Genomic DNA, 15,066 nt, shown 5'->3' with positions numbered 1-15,066 from the left:
AGCCTTAATGACCGATGGCAAAATGCTTGGAAGAACTGTGACATACAGAATGGATTACTTATAGAGGACCCCACAGTACAACCTAAAGGATCAAACCTTCCTCACAAATGGTGGACAACCATCAACCGCCTCATAACTGGTCGTGGTAGATGCTGCCACCTTCTCCATAGATGGGAGATTAAAGCATCCCCATCATGCAACTGAGGAGCTCCTAATTAGACCCTGGAGCACATCATTGAGCACTGCCCTCAGAGGAAATTCGCAGGCAGTCTACAAGATATCCACGCTGTTACACCAGAAGCTTTGGCCTGGATATCCAGCTTCACTATTGACATTTGATTTGCTTTGCTACTACCATAGGAAAGAAGAAGATGGCTGCTAGTGATCAGTCTTCATGTATAGAATCAAGGGTATTGCCTCAGAGCTGACTACATTCTTTTCTCAAGACTGTCCTGCCCTGAGCAATTAGAAAGAAGAAAGAAAGACTTGCATTTATATAGCACCTTTCACAACCTCAGGACGTCCTAAAGTGCTTCACAGTCAATGAAGTAATTTTTCAGGTTGGCAGGCTGTAACTAATGGGGTGCCTCAAGGATCATTGCTTGGACCTCAATTTATATTCGTGACTTAGATGAAAGGAAGGAGTGTAACGTATCCAAGTTTGCTGACGATACAAAGCTAGGTGGGAAAGTAAGCTGCGAGGAGGACACAAAGAACCTGCAAAGGGATATAGACAGGTTAAGTGAGTGGGCAATAAGATGGCAGCTGGAGTATAATGTGGGGGAAATGTGAGGTTATTCACTTTGGTAGGAAGAATAGAAAAACAGAGTATTTTTTAAATGGTGAGAAACTATTAAATGTTGGTGTTCAGAGAGATTTAGGTGTCCTCGTACAGGAAACACAGAGAGTTAGCATGTAGGTACAGCAAGCAATTAGGAAGGCAAATGGCATATTGGCTTTTATTGCAAGGGGATTGGAGTACAAGAGTAAGGAAGTCTTGCTACAACTGTACAGGGCTTTGGTGAGACCACACCTAGGGTACTGTGCACAGTTTTGGTCTCCTTACCTGAGGAAGGATAGACTTGCCTTAGAGGCAGTGCAATTGATTCCTGGAATGAGATGGTTGTCCTAGGAGGATAGATTGAGCCTATACTCTCTGGAGTTTAGAAGAATGTGAGGTGATCTCATTGAAACATACAAGATTCTGAAAGGGACTGACAGCGTAGATGCTGAGAGGTTGTTTCCCCTGGCTGGAGAGTCTAGAACTAAGGGTCATAGTTTCAGGATAAGGGGTCGGCCATTTAAGACTGAGATGAGGAGGAATTTATTCACTCAGAGGATTGTGAATCTTTGGAATTCTCTACCCCAAAGGGCTGTGGATGCTGAATCATTGAGTATATTCAAGGCTGAGATAGGTAGATTTTTGGACTCTAGGGGAATCAAGGGATATGGGGATCAGGCGGGAAAGTGGGGTTGATGTTGAAGATTAGCCATGATCTTTATTGAATGGCTGAGCAGGCTTGAGGGTCTGTATGGCTTACTCCTGCTCCTAATTCTTATGTTCTGATGAAGTGTCGTCACTGTTGTAATGTAGGATATTAGTTACTTGGATGACTGACCCTGTATTAGAAATAGCACTAAACTGAGTAATCTGGGCTATTCCCCCATGTTGCTTGGTCCTTGGGTCACAGGATTATCATTGCAGATGCCATGTTGGTACCATTCCCTCTCTGGTCAACATGGTTGGTCTGGCACATCAGCCATGCTAGAGATGGAGCTACCCATCTGAATTGGAAGTATTCATCCAAGAGATGATCGCCCCATCTTGCCCAGCCACTCATCCAGTATGGTGTATATGGTGGCCAGGGCATTGTGCATATTGTTTTGGTGTTCAACTTCCTCACTGACCTCTTCCGAGTTTTTACAAAGAAGTTGTTAAATTCTGAAAAAAACACAACACTGACTACAAATTCACAGCCTGTAATGCAGTGAAAGACAACTGTTGCAGCACTATTCTCATTGTGGCCCCTTTACATCCAGTAAACTGAACAGGGCTGATCCAGTCGAACCAGGGTTCCCCTAGTGATGTTCCTGACCTCCGTGTTTCCTGTGCTGCACCAGTCGGGGTCCTAATTGCGTCATAGGAGCCCAATTTCCATATATTCATGAGCCTCCCACCTTTCCTTAGAGGGAGGTCCGTCGGCCCCGATACTCGTCACTGTTTAATATTCTGGTGGCCAGGAATGCGATGGGTTGGGGGCGGGATTGGCGTTTCTGCCATTTTAACTCCTCATCCAACCCTTTCCTGCCGTCGGGGGTGAGGGGGAGAGTTAAAATTGAGGCCAGTGATCTAGGAACGATACCTCGATATATTCCCTGAATATTTCCCCTTTTGACCAAATACTTTGGGCCATAATTCGTTGTAGCAGGGCAAAGAATGGCATCCGCTGTTAGTTAGACTTGCCCTTTCCTGTTTAATGATATTTTGCACCGCAAGTGGCTGAAAGTGTGAGCCGATAGCGTCGCAGCAAGGGAAACCAGGCATCTGAGGCCTGAGTGAACAGGGCAAGCAATTGCGTATCTCCTTAAACAATCAGATTGAAGGATTGTGAAATTAACAGCGTAAGGACTAAGAAGGAAGTCTAAATTAGAGTGGGTGAATTCAATATCAAACCAGGTACAGAAACAGAAATAAAGAGAGGGAATGAAAGATTGAATTAAGAAAGAGAGAAAAAGGAGACTGAAAGAAAGAGTAAAAATATTTTTTTTAATTTTAATTTTTTAAAATCTCCAACAACAATTAAAATCTGAAGGAATGAGACTCCACACTTGTAATAGTTAATTTTCAGTGCCAGAGAGGTTCTTTGGCTGTAATTAACATTTTGCACAGTTAAAAGAATCTCTGACAGCTAATCCAGGCTTAATTAAATATGCACGGATCTTAAATTGCTCCAAGACAGGCTCTTTGTGGCACTTGAGGTCTGCCCTAACTTTTTGTGGCGAGTTTATTTTGTATCTATTGCGCAAATACAGCAACTTTACACCATTCAATGCATTTCAATGATGAGCCAGACAGCGAGATGCTGTTTTCATGTAGCTAACGGCGGACAGAAACTTTTGGATTTTTAACTGCACATCTGCCCTCACTTGAAGTTGCTGTACCATTTGCGCATAAATAACAGCAAGCGCCATTAGCCTTGACAGCAAATCACGGCCGATGATTGTCTTGTGATAGCTAAAATCCCGCACTATTATAGCCCTGTTGTTCTTACATATCTCGCTGAATGCTTTACGAATGTTCCCCTCTCTCTCATCTCCATTTGGTGACCTGTAAGGCAACTGTAAGAATTGCATCACTTCCCTTCCTATTCCTTACTTTTATCCATATGATTCTGTCTTAGCGCAACACCCTAGAACATCTTTCAATTCTAGTGCTGTGATAAAACTCTTTATTAATACTGCTACATCACCCCATTTTTTCCTGTTTTTCACTCTTTCTGATCTGTTTTTTATTACTTTCCTATTTTTCCTTTCCTACGCATGTGAAATGATGTAAAATTAGATTTTCAGGAATCTTGTCCTATTTATCTTTAGGGGACAGGTGGAAACTGTAGAAAGCATTCTTCAGGAGATTAAATGGGCTGGGTATAGTCCATAATAGATATGGTTTGTAGAAGGACTAAATTTGATGAGCCACATGGATTTTTCTCAACCCAAGCTTTCTTATGCTCTCAATGCATGTTCTGTGGTCTTCACTTCAGTTCATACCTCCTCCCCAAAAGCTCTGCACATGTGCCACTCCCCTACTGAGCTCACCTGAGCATACAGGTAGTCAAATGCCACAGGGTCTCTTCTCAGAAGGTCCACTGGGTCCTTTGGAAAGAAAGTGATTCTGAGGATGCATTTCATGGTGTTAAAGTGACTACGCTGCACAACCTAGAAGAAAGGAGATTCGAAACACAAACTGAATACAGAATAAGCACATCTGAGTCTCATTAAAAATGTTAAAGTCAAGCAAAGGCAATTCACACTGTTTAATGAAAGGAAAGTTTGCCAATTCATAAAATGGCAACTTAAAACAATTACTAATAAATACATCAAACTTTGAAAAGCATATTTTACATAAGACATCATCAGTTTGGCCAGTTTATGCTCTGCAGGTGTTTAATAACATTCATGTTAAATTTTGGCTGTAAAATTAGAATAGATATTTGGAGAAGATTCAATGATTCAATGGGTTACATACTGCTCTTTCAACACTGCCACAATGGCTCCAAACCATCCCTGGATGATGGGCTAAACTTCTCTCACTGCCAACTGAAATGGGTACGACTAGTTTCAACTGACCAGGAACAGAAAACAGCTCATAATTCAGCACAAATTGGCACTAAGTTGGCACCAATTTCAGAATTGAGCTCAAAAAGGCCACTAAGATGGCTGGTGTAAGAAAGGGAAAAGTCATAGGGGTGCAAAATGGGAGTACTTTTCTGATGGGGTAAGACACGTTGCTGGGGCATTGTAGAGTAGCTTTATTCTGCACATAACCGTGACCTGTGAATGTCTGATGGGGCAGTGTAGGGGAAGCTTTGCTCTGCATCTAACTCATATTATGCCTGAGCTGGGAGTGCTTGATACCGACACTGGAGACGGAGTGGCTGGGGTGGGGGGATTTTTCAACTTTGCCGCCTGTGGGGTAAAACTGACAGAGCGGATCACCATCCGTTATAAAGCCCAGACAATTTTCATTCTATTGATTTTCATGGAATGACAATTAACCGGTTCCACAGAGGGTGGGCCATCCGCTCTGCCAAGGCAGCAAATTTGAAAATGATCCCCAAGATGTAATTGACATCTTTCACTTTGATTTCTATTGACGAGCATATAAAATCACAAATCAGCTATTCCAAACATTAAAAAAGCTACTTATAGTTTTGAGCACAAATTTTATCTATGGAAAATCATACAGCACAGTTATAGAGCACAAGAGGGTATCACCTTAGCCAGATTGAACTAAAATAAAGACACTTAATGGCTTTTTAAAAATTCGTTTATGGGATGTGGGCATCGCTGGCAAGGCCAGCATTTATTGCCCATCCCTAATTGTCCTTGAGAAGGTGGTGGTGAGCCGCCTTCTTGAACCGCTGCAGTCAGTGTGGTGAAGGTACTCCCACAGTGTTGTTAAGTAGGGAGTTCCAGGATTTTGACCCAGCGACGATGAAGGATCGGCGATATATTTCTAAGTCAGGATGGTGTGTGACTTGGAGGGGAACTTGGAGATGGTGGTGTTCCCATGCACCTGCTGCCCTTGTCCTTCTAGGTGGAAGAGGTCACAGGTTTGGGAGGTGCTGCTGAAGGAGCCTTGGCGCGTTGCTGCAGTGCATCTTGTAGATGGTACACACTGCAGCCACAGTGCGCTGGTGGCGGAGGGAGTGAAGGTTTAAGGTGGTGAATGGGGTGCCAATCAAGTGGGCTGCTTTGTCCTGGTAGTGTATGTCTTAATAGGTGGGTTTCTGTACAATACAATGGCACATGTTTCAGGACACTTAGTAGAAGGTTTTGTTCATGACTGATAAAGATGTATTTTAATTTGAAAAGCATAGATATACCTGATGTAGTAAAAAATTGCTGCAACTTGGAGTACCAGTGTAACGGACACTAGGACAGGAGTTTGTACTCGTGATTTTCCCACGTCACTCAGTTCCCAATCTGAGCTGTGCTGTCATGGCAAGGCATTGAGTGAAGGACATGGCCTTCTCCACAAAAAGGATTAAAAATTGTACAGACAGTCACCACTGGCCCTCTATTATACTTCTCAGCCCCTGACTCAAAGTGCCATTTGTCACCAGCCTTGCCAGGTACACTTGGTGCTTGGCCGGAGATGACTAGGGAGAAGAAAAAAAGGGGAGAAGAAATAATATTGAAAAATAAGGTCTGTTTCCTTATTAAAAAAATTGGGTAGATGAAACCTTTAAAATATATGGCTCTAATGCTTCAGTGGGTAAATACACCATATAATATGGTACTGAGCCCCAAAAGGGACATTAATGCATTGGTGACCATACAGAGAAGAGCAACAAGAATGATCAATGTGTAAAAGGGATGAACTATGAAGAAATATGAGAGCAGCTCTCAAAAAGATCTATTATTTATTAAATCCGGCACATTGCGTATGTGTTGTATTGAAAATTCTGTAATGGGAAAGTCCATCATAAAATTGTCCACATTTACCTGCAATACCTTCTACTTTCCCCTTCTCCCCTCACCCTGGCTTTTAACCCTGCTCTACCTTCCCTCTCTGCACTCTGTACTCTAACTGTACTCTACCGCACCCGCTCTTGCCCTGGTCCCATCTTGCTCTCCCATCTCCTCCTACTCTTTAACCCTGCTGCATCTTTCCCATTGTATTCACTGACCTCTAATCCTCCTCTATCTCCCCTGCCTCTAACATTCCTTTACTTTCCTCCTATCCCCCCAATGGCCTCTATTCTGCTTCCACCTTCTTCCTCCGGCCTCTTCTGGTCTTCACCATCAAAGTTCTCACCTGGTCCTGGTGTAATTATCTTCTGCTTCTAACCTCTATGTGTATTGCTATGGGAGATCAACTGGTATTAAATAGTCTAGACAAGGTGGCCCCAGAATACTACTTCAGGGTTAATCAACCCAGTGGGACATAAGAACATAAGCTTAATATTAATGAAAAGTATATTGAAAACAGAGGATGGAAGCAAATCCTTTACTCAGAAGGTAATATGCATTTGAGGGCTGATTTTAACTCCTGGTGAGAGTCATGTAGGTGAGTGCCGATGCAGCGTGAGGTCCGGGATATAACTTTAGAACATGGCGGGAAGCGATAGCTGGCCAGCGGGTGGGAGTGGGATTTCGGCGCAGGACGCTCCCACCGAGGATCCAAAAGAACGGTCCCTGACACTCAGGAAAGTGGTTGGAACTTGGAAGGAGGGTCGTGAAGCCAAAACGATCAGGTGGAGGGAAAACCTGGAGCTATGGGGAGCCCAAGGTTTCATTCATAGAATCATAGAAATTTACAGCACAGAAGGTGGCCATTTGGCCCATCATGTCTGTGCTGGCCGAAAAAGAGCCATCCAGCCTAATCCCACTTTCCAGCTCTTGATCCGTAGCCCTTCTGCAGGTTACAGCACTTCAAGTGCATATCCAAGTACTTTTTAAATACAATGGGCCAGAAATTAGGATCGGGGGCTTGCCGCGTGTGCAAGCCCCCGATGTGCACTCACCCGGCGCGCCGACATCTGAAGCCTGGGCCTGCTTGGAATTCCTGTCACTGGCCCGGTTCAGATGTCGGCGCGATGTGCTTGCCTGATCCAGCGGCATAGTTAGTGCAATGTGCCGGCTGGGATCAGGTGAGCACTGTGCAGCCAATCAGGGGAGGGGAAACTTCATTCATGAGTTTGATAGTAAGAACTGTCAAACTCATGAAAAGTACGGGCGCCCAAAAGACTAGTTTAACTTTAAATAAAATTTTAAAAAACATCCCAATAATTAAATAAACTATAAATAACTTTAAAAAACTATTTTAAACAATTAATCAAATTTTTGAAAAAATTTTTTTTTTTTAAGAAATCGGGTCTAAAAATAAACTTACCTTACTGTAAAGTCCTTAAAAACAATAAAGCTGTGGAAAATATGTTATAATTTTAAATAATAGACCACTTACCTTCTAGAATCAAGTCCTTACGCCTCCTTTTTATATGTCTAAAAAGTTCAGGCCCTTGCACATGGGCAAACCTGTCAAAAAGAAGGAAGTTCAACGCGTGCGCGCAGAGTCCTGCGCGCACGCGTTGGACCTCTGAACCCCTTGGAGGAAATGTCGGTTTCCCGCGCATGCGCTGTGCATGCTGAAATCCGGCACTTCCAACGGGCCCACGCGTGAGTACACCGTCCGTACTCACGCGTTGGGACCGGAATTACTGGCCCAATGAGGGTTTCTGCCTCTACCACCCTTTCAGGCAGTGAGTTCCAGACACCCACCACCCTCTGGGTGAAGAAAGTTCTCCTCAACTCCCCTCTAATCCTTCTACCAATTACTTTAAATCTATTCCTCTGGTTATTGACACCTCTGCTAAGGAAAAATAGGTCCTTCCTATCCACTCTATCTAGACCCCTCATAGTTTTATACACCTCAATCAAGTCTCCCCTCAGCCTCCTCTGTTCCAAAGAAAACAACCCCAGCCTATCCAATCTTTCCTCATAACTAAAATTCTCCAATCCTGGCAACATCCTCGTAAATCTCTTCTGTACCCTCTCTAATGCAATCACATCTTTCCTGTAATGTGGTGAGCAGAACTGTATGCAATACTCGCCCTGCTCTTATATTCTACGCCTCATTGTGGGATTCCACAAAGAATCTAAAAAAAATCACTTACCTTTCTAGGCTCCTCTTGGCCTGGCGGGGAAGCCATGATGGATTCCCTGCGCAGGTCTCCGGTTAAAATTGCAGTGGATGACATCATTGGGGCCCAATCTGCATATTTATAGGAGGACCCTGCTGCCTTCCAGTGTCCCTCTTGCCTGTTCAGAAGAGCAGGTTAAGATTGCAATTGCAGGAAGGTAGTGGGATTGGTGCGGGTAGATTGCTTGGCCCATGTTAACTGCTCACCCACTTGGGTTCCGCAGGGTTAAAATCAACCCTTTGGAGTAATCTAGCTCTTCATTTCTTAGATCCCGAATTTGACCTCTGCTCTCTGCTGCTACTTCTTCCAGTATAATAGTGGGTGCCATGACCAGCCTCATAATCTCTGGATTATAGAGAAAGACCAAAGATTTAGGATTCCTGTTCCCAATCATTTACTGAAATTTGCAGTGGGTAGTAACAATGAATGAGCTGAGTTCACTTTTACTACCTCTTTGAAACTGACCGCAACTTCATCCGGACGTGGAAATCCTGACGTTGCAGTCAGTCATTCACTGCTCTGAACTGGTTGCGCTGTGGCCACCCACTCCACCACCCCTTCCCCATACCGCCCCCCACCCCCAGCTGGAAATCAGTGTAATCTGTCAAATCAGGGAAACTGACGAAAACCTGGGCTCTTCCGCGGTAATATTGGTGTTACATACCCCATTAAAAGTTAGATGCTTTTGGTTTAGGTGGAACTTGGGTTTTAACAGTGTATTGACTGCTAAACAAAGGTTATGGCCCTGAAAAACGGATATTAATTTTGTGGAGTGTCAAATTTAACCATTTTAATAAAGTAATTAAAAAAAGTTTATTCACCTTTATTTCAGGTTTGCCTTTCCCCATGTGATAGCCCCAATCTTTGTTTGGCTCTGTCTAATATTTCTGAAAAGTTAGAATCAAAGGAGCTTACTCACTTTGCTTCCAATTTCCACCCTTCCATCACCGTCACATGGTCCATCTCCGACTCTTCCCTTCCCTTCCTCGACTTCTCTGCCTCCATTTCTGGGGCTAAGCTATCGACAAACATCCACTATAAGCCCACTGACTCCCACACCTACCTGGACTACACTTCCTCCCATCCCGCTTCCTGTATGGATCTATTCCATTCTCCCAGTTTCTCCGTCTCTGCTGCATCTGTTCTGATGATGCCACTTTCCATACTAGTGCTTCCGATATGTCCTCCTTTTTCCTCAACCGAGGATTCCCCTCTACCGTGGTTTACATGGCCCTCAACCATGTCCATTCCATTTCCTGCACTTCTGCTCTCACCCCTTCCCCTCCCTCCCAGAACCACGATAGGGTTCCCCTTGTCCTCACCTTTCACCCCACCAGCCTCCACATTCAATGGATCATCCTCCACTATTTCCGCCACCTCCAGTGTGATCCCAAAACACATCTTCCGTTCACCTCCCTTTTCAGCATTCCGAAGGGACCACTCCCTCCGCGACACCCTGGTCCACTCCTCTATCACCCCCAACACCCCTTCCCCTTCCCACGGCACCTTTCCGTGCAAGCGCAGGAGATGCAACACCTGCTCTTTTACCTCCTCCCTTCCCACTGTCCAAGGCCTCAAACATTCCTTCCAGGTGAAACAGTGATTTACTTGTACTTCTTGCAATTTAGTATACTGTATTTGCCTCTACACTGGGGAGACCAAACACAGATTGGGTGACCACTTTGCGGAACACCTCCATTCAGTCTGTAAGCGTGGCCCCAAGCTTCCGGTCACCTGTCACTTTAATTCTCCGCTCCACTCCCACTCTGATCTCTCTGTCCTCGGCCTGTTACACTGTTCCAATGAACCTCAACGTAAGCTCGAGGAACAGCACCTCATCTTTCGATTAGGCACTTTACAGCCTTCTGGACTCAACATCAAGTTCAACAATTTCGGATCATAACCTCGCCCCTATGTTTTCATTTTTCTCTCACATGGCAGCTGTTGATGATTCTGCCATTGCCAGTTACACCTCATCTAGAGTCATCTTTTGTTTCTTAACTTGTCCCATTACCATCTCCTTTTACCTTGCATTATCATCCCTTTTGTCTTTTAATCTCTCCTGCCTTCCATCCTATCACAGACCTTCCCTTTGTTCTTTCCTCCCCTCCCCACTTTCCCTGCCCCTACACTTGCTTAAACATCTGTTACTTCTCCAATTTTTTCTAGTTCTGACAAAGGATAATCGACCTGAAACGTTAACTCTGTTTCTCTCTCCACAGATGCTGCCTGACCTGCTGAGTATTTCCAGCATTTTCTGTTGTTGTTTGTGCTTACTCACTTCCTGGCTTGCTGTCTGTGAGAATTCTGCATTTTGATTGGCTGCTTAGACAGCTTGTTGATGTCACAGCAGCTCGCACAAGGGATTCCCCATTAACTTGCACTGATTTCAACTGCACGTCGGAAAAGCAGAGCTTCTCACCACAGAGATCGCAAGATCTTTGTGGGAAGCTTACTTCGGGGCCAGCGTCAAACGCCTTTGCTTCGCCGCTGACTTCAAATTACGGGCCAATATCTAACACCCCGGCTAAAAGTGTGCAGGTTTCAATCAAGTAAGGAGAGCATCAGATACGAATGTCATGTTACCCCCGATCAAATAGTCTGTTGATACTCATGTCCAAGCTAATGCATGAAGGATGCCTCTTAGAGGATCAGTGGGCCACTCACACACAAAGAATTATATCCTATCATGCGGAGAAAAGTGATTGGAGGGAAATCAGAAGGAAAAATGATCAGAAGGAAAATGTAAAGAAACAGCTGCTAAAACAAGAATGTCAGAATAGTGTTAGCGGCTGCCTGTACCGACCTGTATCAGAGTCTCTGCCTCATGAAGCAGAAGGAGTTTCTTCTCTGGCCCTTCATTGCCTACCTCCAGTACCAGGGCAAAGTGTTCTATGCACCTGAGAGACAGCCTGTCCTGCAGCGTGAGAATCACGTCCTACAAACACATAACACTGTATAAGTCAGAAGCTGAGAATGTCTATTACAGTATTCACAAGGGAGAAATAGTCAATATTATTAAACATCAAAATACGAGTGTTAAGCTGTTGTAGAAAGATGTAGGAGTAGAATTTCTGGGTGGGGTGCTCCTGTTTGTCCGCTGTAACTTTGGGGGAAGAACCATGGAAACACTGGAGACACCCCATAATATTCATTCCATTGACTTAACCTTCCATAATTAATTGTATTGGCCGCACCTTTGCTGATCTCGGCGGTTCCGTGGCGGGCAATGTCGGTGGCGGGTCCTGACCCCGCTGCTGGTTCCACCCTGGCCTCTAAAATTAATTTCCCTTGATTGGGCTTGTTAAGCCTGCCCAGTGCGTTTGCCGGCCAATTAGAGGAAGCGTGTCTGGCGAGGTCATTTGATGACACATCATCAGCCGGTTTCCTTAAAGGGACCATGCCCAAATTTAGGTTGACATTTGTGCTGTTCGTGTTCTACAGCATTGAGGTGCTGCAAACAATGACAAGCACTGCACAGAGGTGCATGGCTGCACCCAAGTTCACCCATGACACCCTCCATATGCTTATGGAGGGAGTCACAACACGCAGGGAGGTCCTTTTCCCTTCTGATGGGCAGAAGAGACCTCTCCAGGACACCAACACAGCCTGGTTGCACATTGCACAGGAGGGCACAAGCAGGGATATGGTCAGGAGGACCTGGGTGGAGTGCCGCAAATGTTTCAATGGTCTCAGTAGATCATGAAACGTTAGTACAAAGTCACACTCAACCTCATTCTGCTGTGCCTCTCATCACATTCCCATCACTCTGCCTTTCCTATCCTACTCCTGCACATCCTTACTCACACCAACTTACCTTGCACCTCCACCCATTCCTCTCTATCTACATTATCACTTCCCCATCTCACTAAGCACCCCTCACACTCACCCTCATCCTAGTCCAATCATACCAACTAACAACATACAAGGTAGGCACTTGGGTGTTTTATGCAATGTCCATGTAAAGTTTCTGTTAATGTGGTGTCAAACATTGAAACCTTTATTTTCAACACTTTGCGTTCTTGGACAGATTTGTGTGCACCTTTGGAAGTGGCTTAGTGAGTTGGTGAGACATAACGGTCCCCCTCGCAATGGTGATGAATGTGAAAGGAATAGCTTGGGCATTGTGGGTTGGTATTGTTGTTGGTGCTGTTGGTGTGCCTGGTGCTGCTGGTGTTGGGGCTGATCGTGGTGGGATTCTGAGGACCAAGGTGAGAGAGTATAAAGGGCACCCATTCTGATGGAACTGATGGCAGGTGAAGTAGAAATGACAGAAGCGATCTGTCAATGGTGAGAGAGGTAATGAGGTCAGACTGGATGGAGACTTGTGTAAAGACTTGCAGCATCCTGAATCTGTTGTGGAAATGCAGTGAGGAAGAGCTTGTGGCTGAGGGAAGATATCTCTGTAAGGTGGGAGCTTTTACTTGACATTTGAAGCTGGTTCAATGGTCACTGACCTCCCACCTCAGCTTCAAAGATGTGGTCTAGCAACAGCATGAAACCCTGGGCGAGCTCTCAAATTCAAAAGGTCAGTTTAAAACCATTGTTAATGGCTGTAAACAAGCCACTAATCATTTAAATTGGCTCCCCCGCCGCTGCGTGTCGGGTCTGCTCAGCACTCACAGACCAGGCATCGGGGAAAGGTGCGTGGCGGTGGGTTCACAGTGGGGTCCCGACCCGTTGGGGAAAAAAATCATTTTCCCACACAACCCGCCACCAATAGCACCTGCTGACCCCCCGCAAAATCTCAGTCATTGGGCTGGATTTTGCCAGCGCTCAGAGGGTGGGTTTGGAGGTGGGTCCGCTGTCAAAATAGCAAAGATTGACAGCGGGTAGGAAACCTGCTGTCAATCCGCCTCCACGCGAGTTTCCCAGGTGTTGGGTCTGTCTGTGCAGAACTGACCTGACACCAACCGGTGGGGGAGACAAGTTACATCATTAAATAGCTTGTTAACCGCCAATTTAATGCTACCATTGAGGCTACCTTGCAATTTTACGTGCTCCCCCATGAGTTACCCGCTGCTCGGGGAATGCGCCAGCTCTCTCTGTTGTGAGTTGAGTCTGCTTTGATGTATCTGCTAAGCTGACAGCTGCAGAAGTGGTATAAAGGATACCACGTTTCAGATGTTCAGTTTCAGAGCTCAGAAACTGTTGGTTACTGCATTTGTAAGACATATAGGGGGAAAAATTGGGTCGCGCCCCCTTTGGGGCGCTAACTTCGCCGGGCCGCCACTTTCAGCACCCCGAAAAAGTTAACACCCCCATTCCCGAAATTGAATGGTAGCACCCCAAGCAGGAGGCGGGGCACTACTGGAAGTGCTCCCCCTCCCTCTTGGGGCGCTCCCACTGAATATCGCGGTGCTACGTGCAGCAGCTAAAGGGAGGAGCTAACGCCACGCGCACCGGGGCCGTGCTGGACCGTTGCCGTGCTGGACCACTGGCGAGCGGAGTGCCGGCAAAAGAGCTCGGCACTCAAGAGGAGTGCTGGGCTGACTGATCGCGGCTGGCACCCCGCAGGAGGAGGCGAGAGGGGGCAGGTGCTGGCAGGCAGCCCAAAAAAAAATGGTTGCCTGGTACCTGCCCTTTAATTTGCGGAGCCGCAGCTGCTGAAACTCCACGCTGTTGGACATACCATCTGATGGCAGGTCAGGGGGCGTGAGCCAAGTTTGCGGCTAGGGCACGAGCTGGGCGCTGCGCAAGGCGATGATGTCATCGCCGGAGGTGCAGCGCCGTGGGGTGCCAGCAGCTACCACCGCCGCTAACCTCCTGCTGAATTTCACGGGAGGCGTTAGCGACGCTGCGCCAGGGCACTAGGTGCTGTGCGCTCTGTTAGCGCTAACGGGAGATGCATAGCAATCAAATTTTTCCCCCATAGAGATTTCCTTAGCTTGTAAGTGTTTGGAGCCAACTGTGTAATCAGTGCCACCTCACTGGAACAACCTCTCTCACCATTGACAGATCGCTTCTGTCATCTCACCTGCAGCTGCCATCTATTGCAGCAACATCGGCGCCCTTGGAAAAATCATACCTTGGTCCTCTGAATCCTTCCACGATCAGCCCCAACACTAACATCACCAGGCACACCAACAACATCACCCACCTTCTCCGCCATCAGCTGATACTACACTGGACACAGGGCATCATCCGCCGACAACATTGCTTCCCGGGAGGCCAGCGATGACATCATCATGGCCAGATTTACTTCACTCAACCCTGTAAACCCTGGCTGTCACATGATGCACCAGGTTGACACCATCCCACACCTGCACCGTAAAGCATCCCTTTAATGTCCAAACCATTCCATGCACACTCATCACTGTAGCGGGGGTGCCGTTATGTCTCAACATTCACTGGAATTCAGCAAGACACTTCTCAAGGTGCGCACAGATCTGTCCAATAAGGTGAAGTGTTGAAAATATAGATTTCACTGTATGACAACACATTACCAGAAACTTCACATGAACATTAGTTAAACCTCTCAAGTGCCTACCCTTGTGTGCTATTAGTTGGTATGCTTGCAGTAGGATGAGGGTGAGTGTGAGGGGTGGCTAGTGAGATGGGGAAGTGAGTAAGGATGTGCAGGAATAGGGTATGGAAGGCAGAGTGATGGGGATGCGATGAGTAGCACAACAGGGTGAGG

The 15,066-nt window shown here is 46.0% G+C and overlaps 1 protein-coding gene across 2 annotated transcripts in view; it reads right to left on the bottom strand.

The window, feature by feature from the left end:
* Positions 1 to 15,066, bottom strand: part of frmpd3 (FERM and PDZ domain containing 3) — a 485,785-nt gene that overhangs the window by 109,798 nt on the left and 360,921 nt on the right. For both annotated transcript variants that reach the window (XM_085997856.1, XM_085997864.1), the window contains 2 exons: positions 11,233 to 11,364; positions 3,817 to 3,936 (listed from right to left, as the gene is read on the bottom strand). In XM_085997856.1, the coding sequence (XP_085853982.1) occupies positions 3,817 to 3,936; positions 11,233 to 11,364 (252 nt within the window). The remainder of the gene's footprint in view (positions 1 to 3,816; positions 3,937 to 11,232; positions 11,365 to 15,066) is intronic.

This window comes from Somniosus microcephalus, chromosome 1 (genome assembly GCF_052327205.1).
Source record: "Somniosus microcephalus isolate GS21.2 chromosome 1, FLI_Smic_1.0, whole genome shotgun sequence".
Taxonomy (NCBI): Eukaryota; Metazoa; Chordata; class Chondrichthyes; order Squaliformes; family Somniosidae; genus Somniosus; species Somniosus microcephalus.
This window is presented reverse-complemented; position numbering and strand designations above follow the sequence as displayed.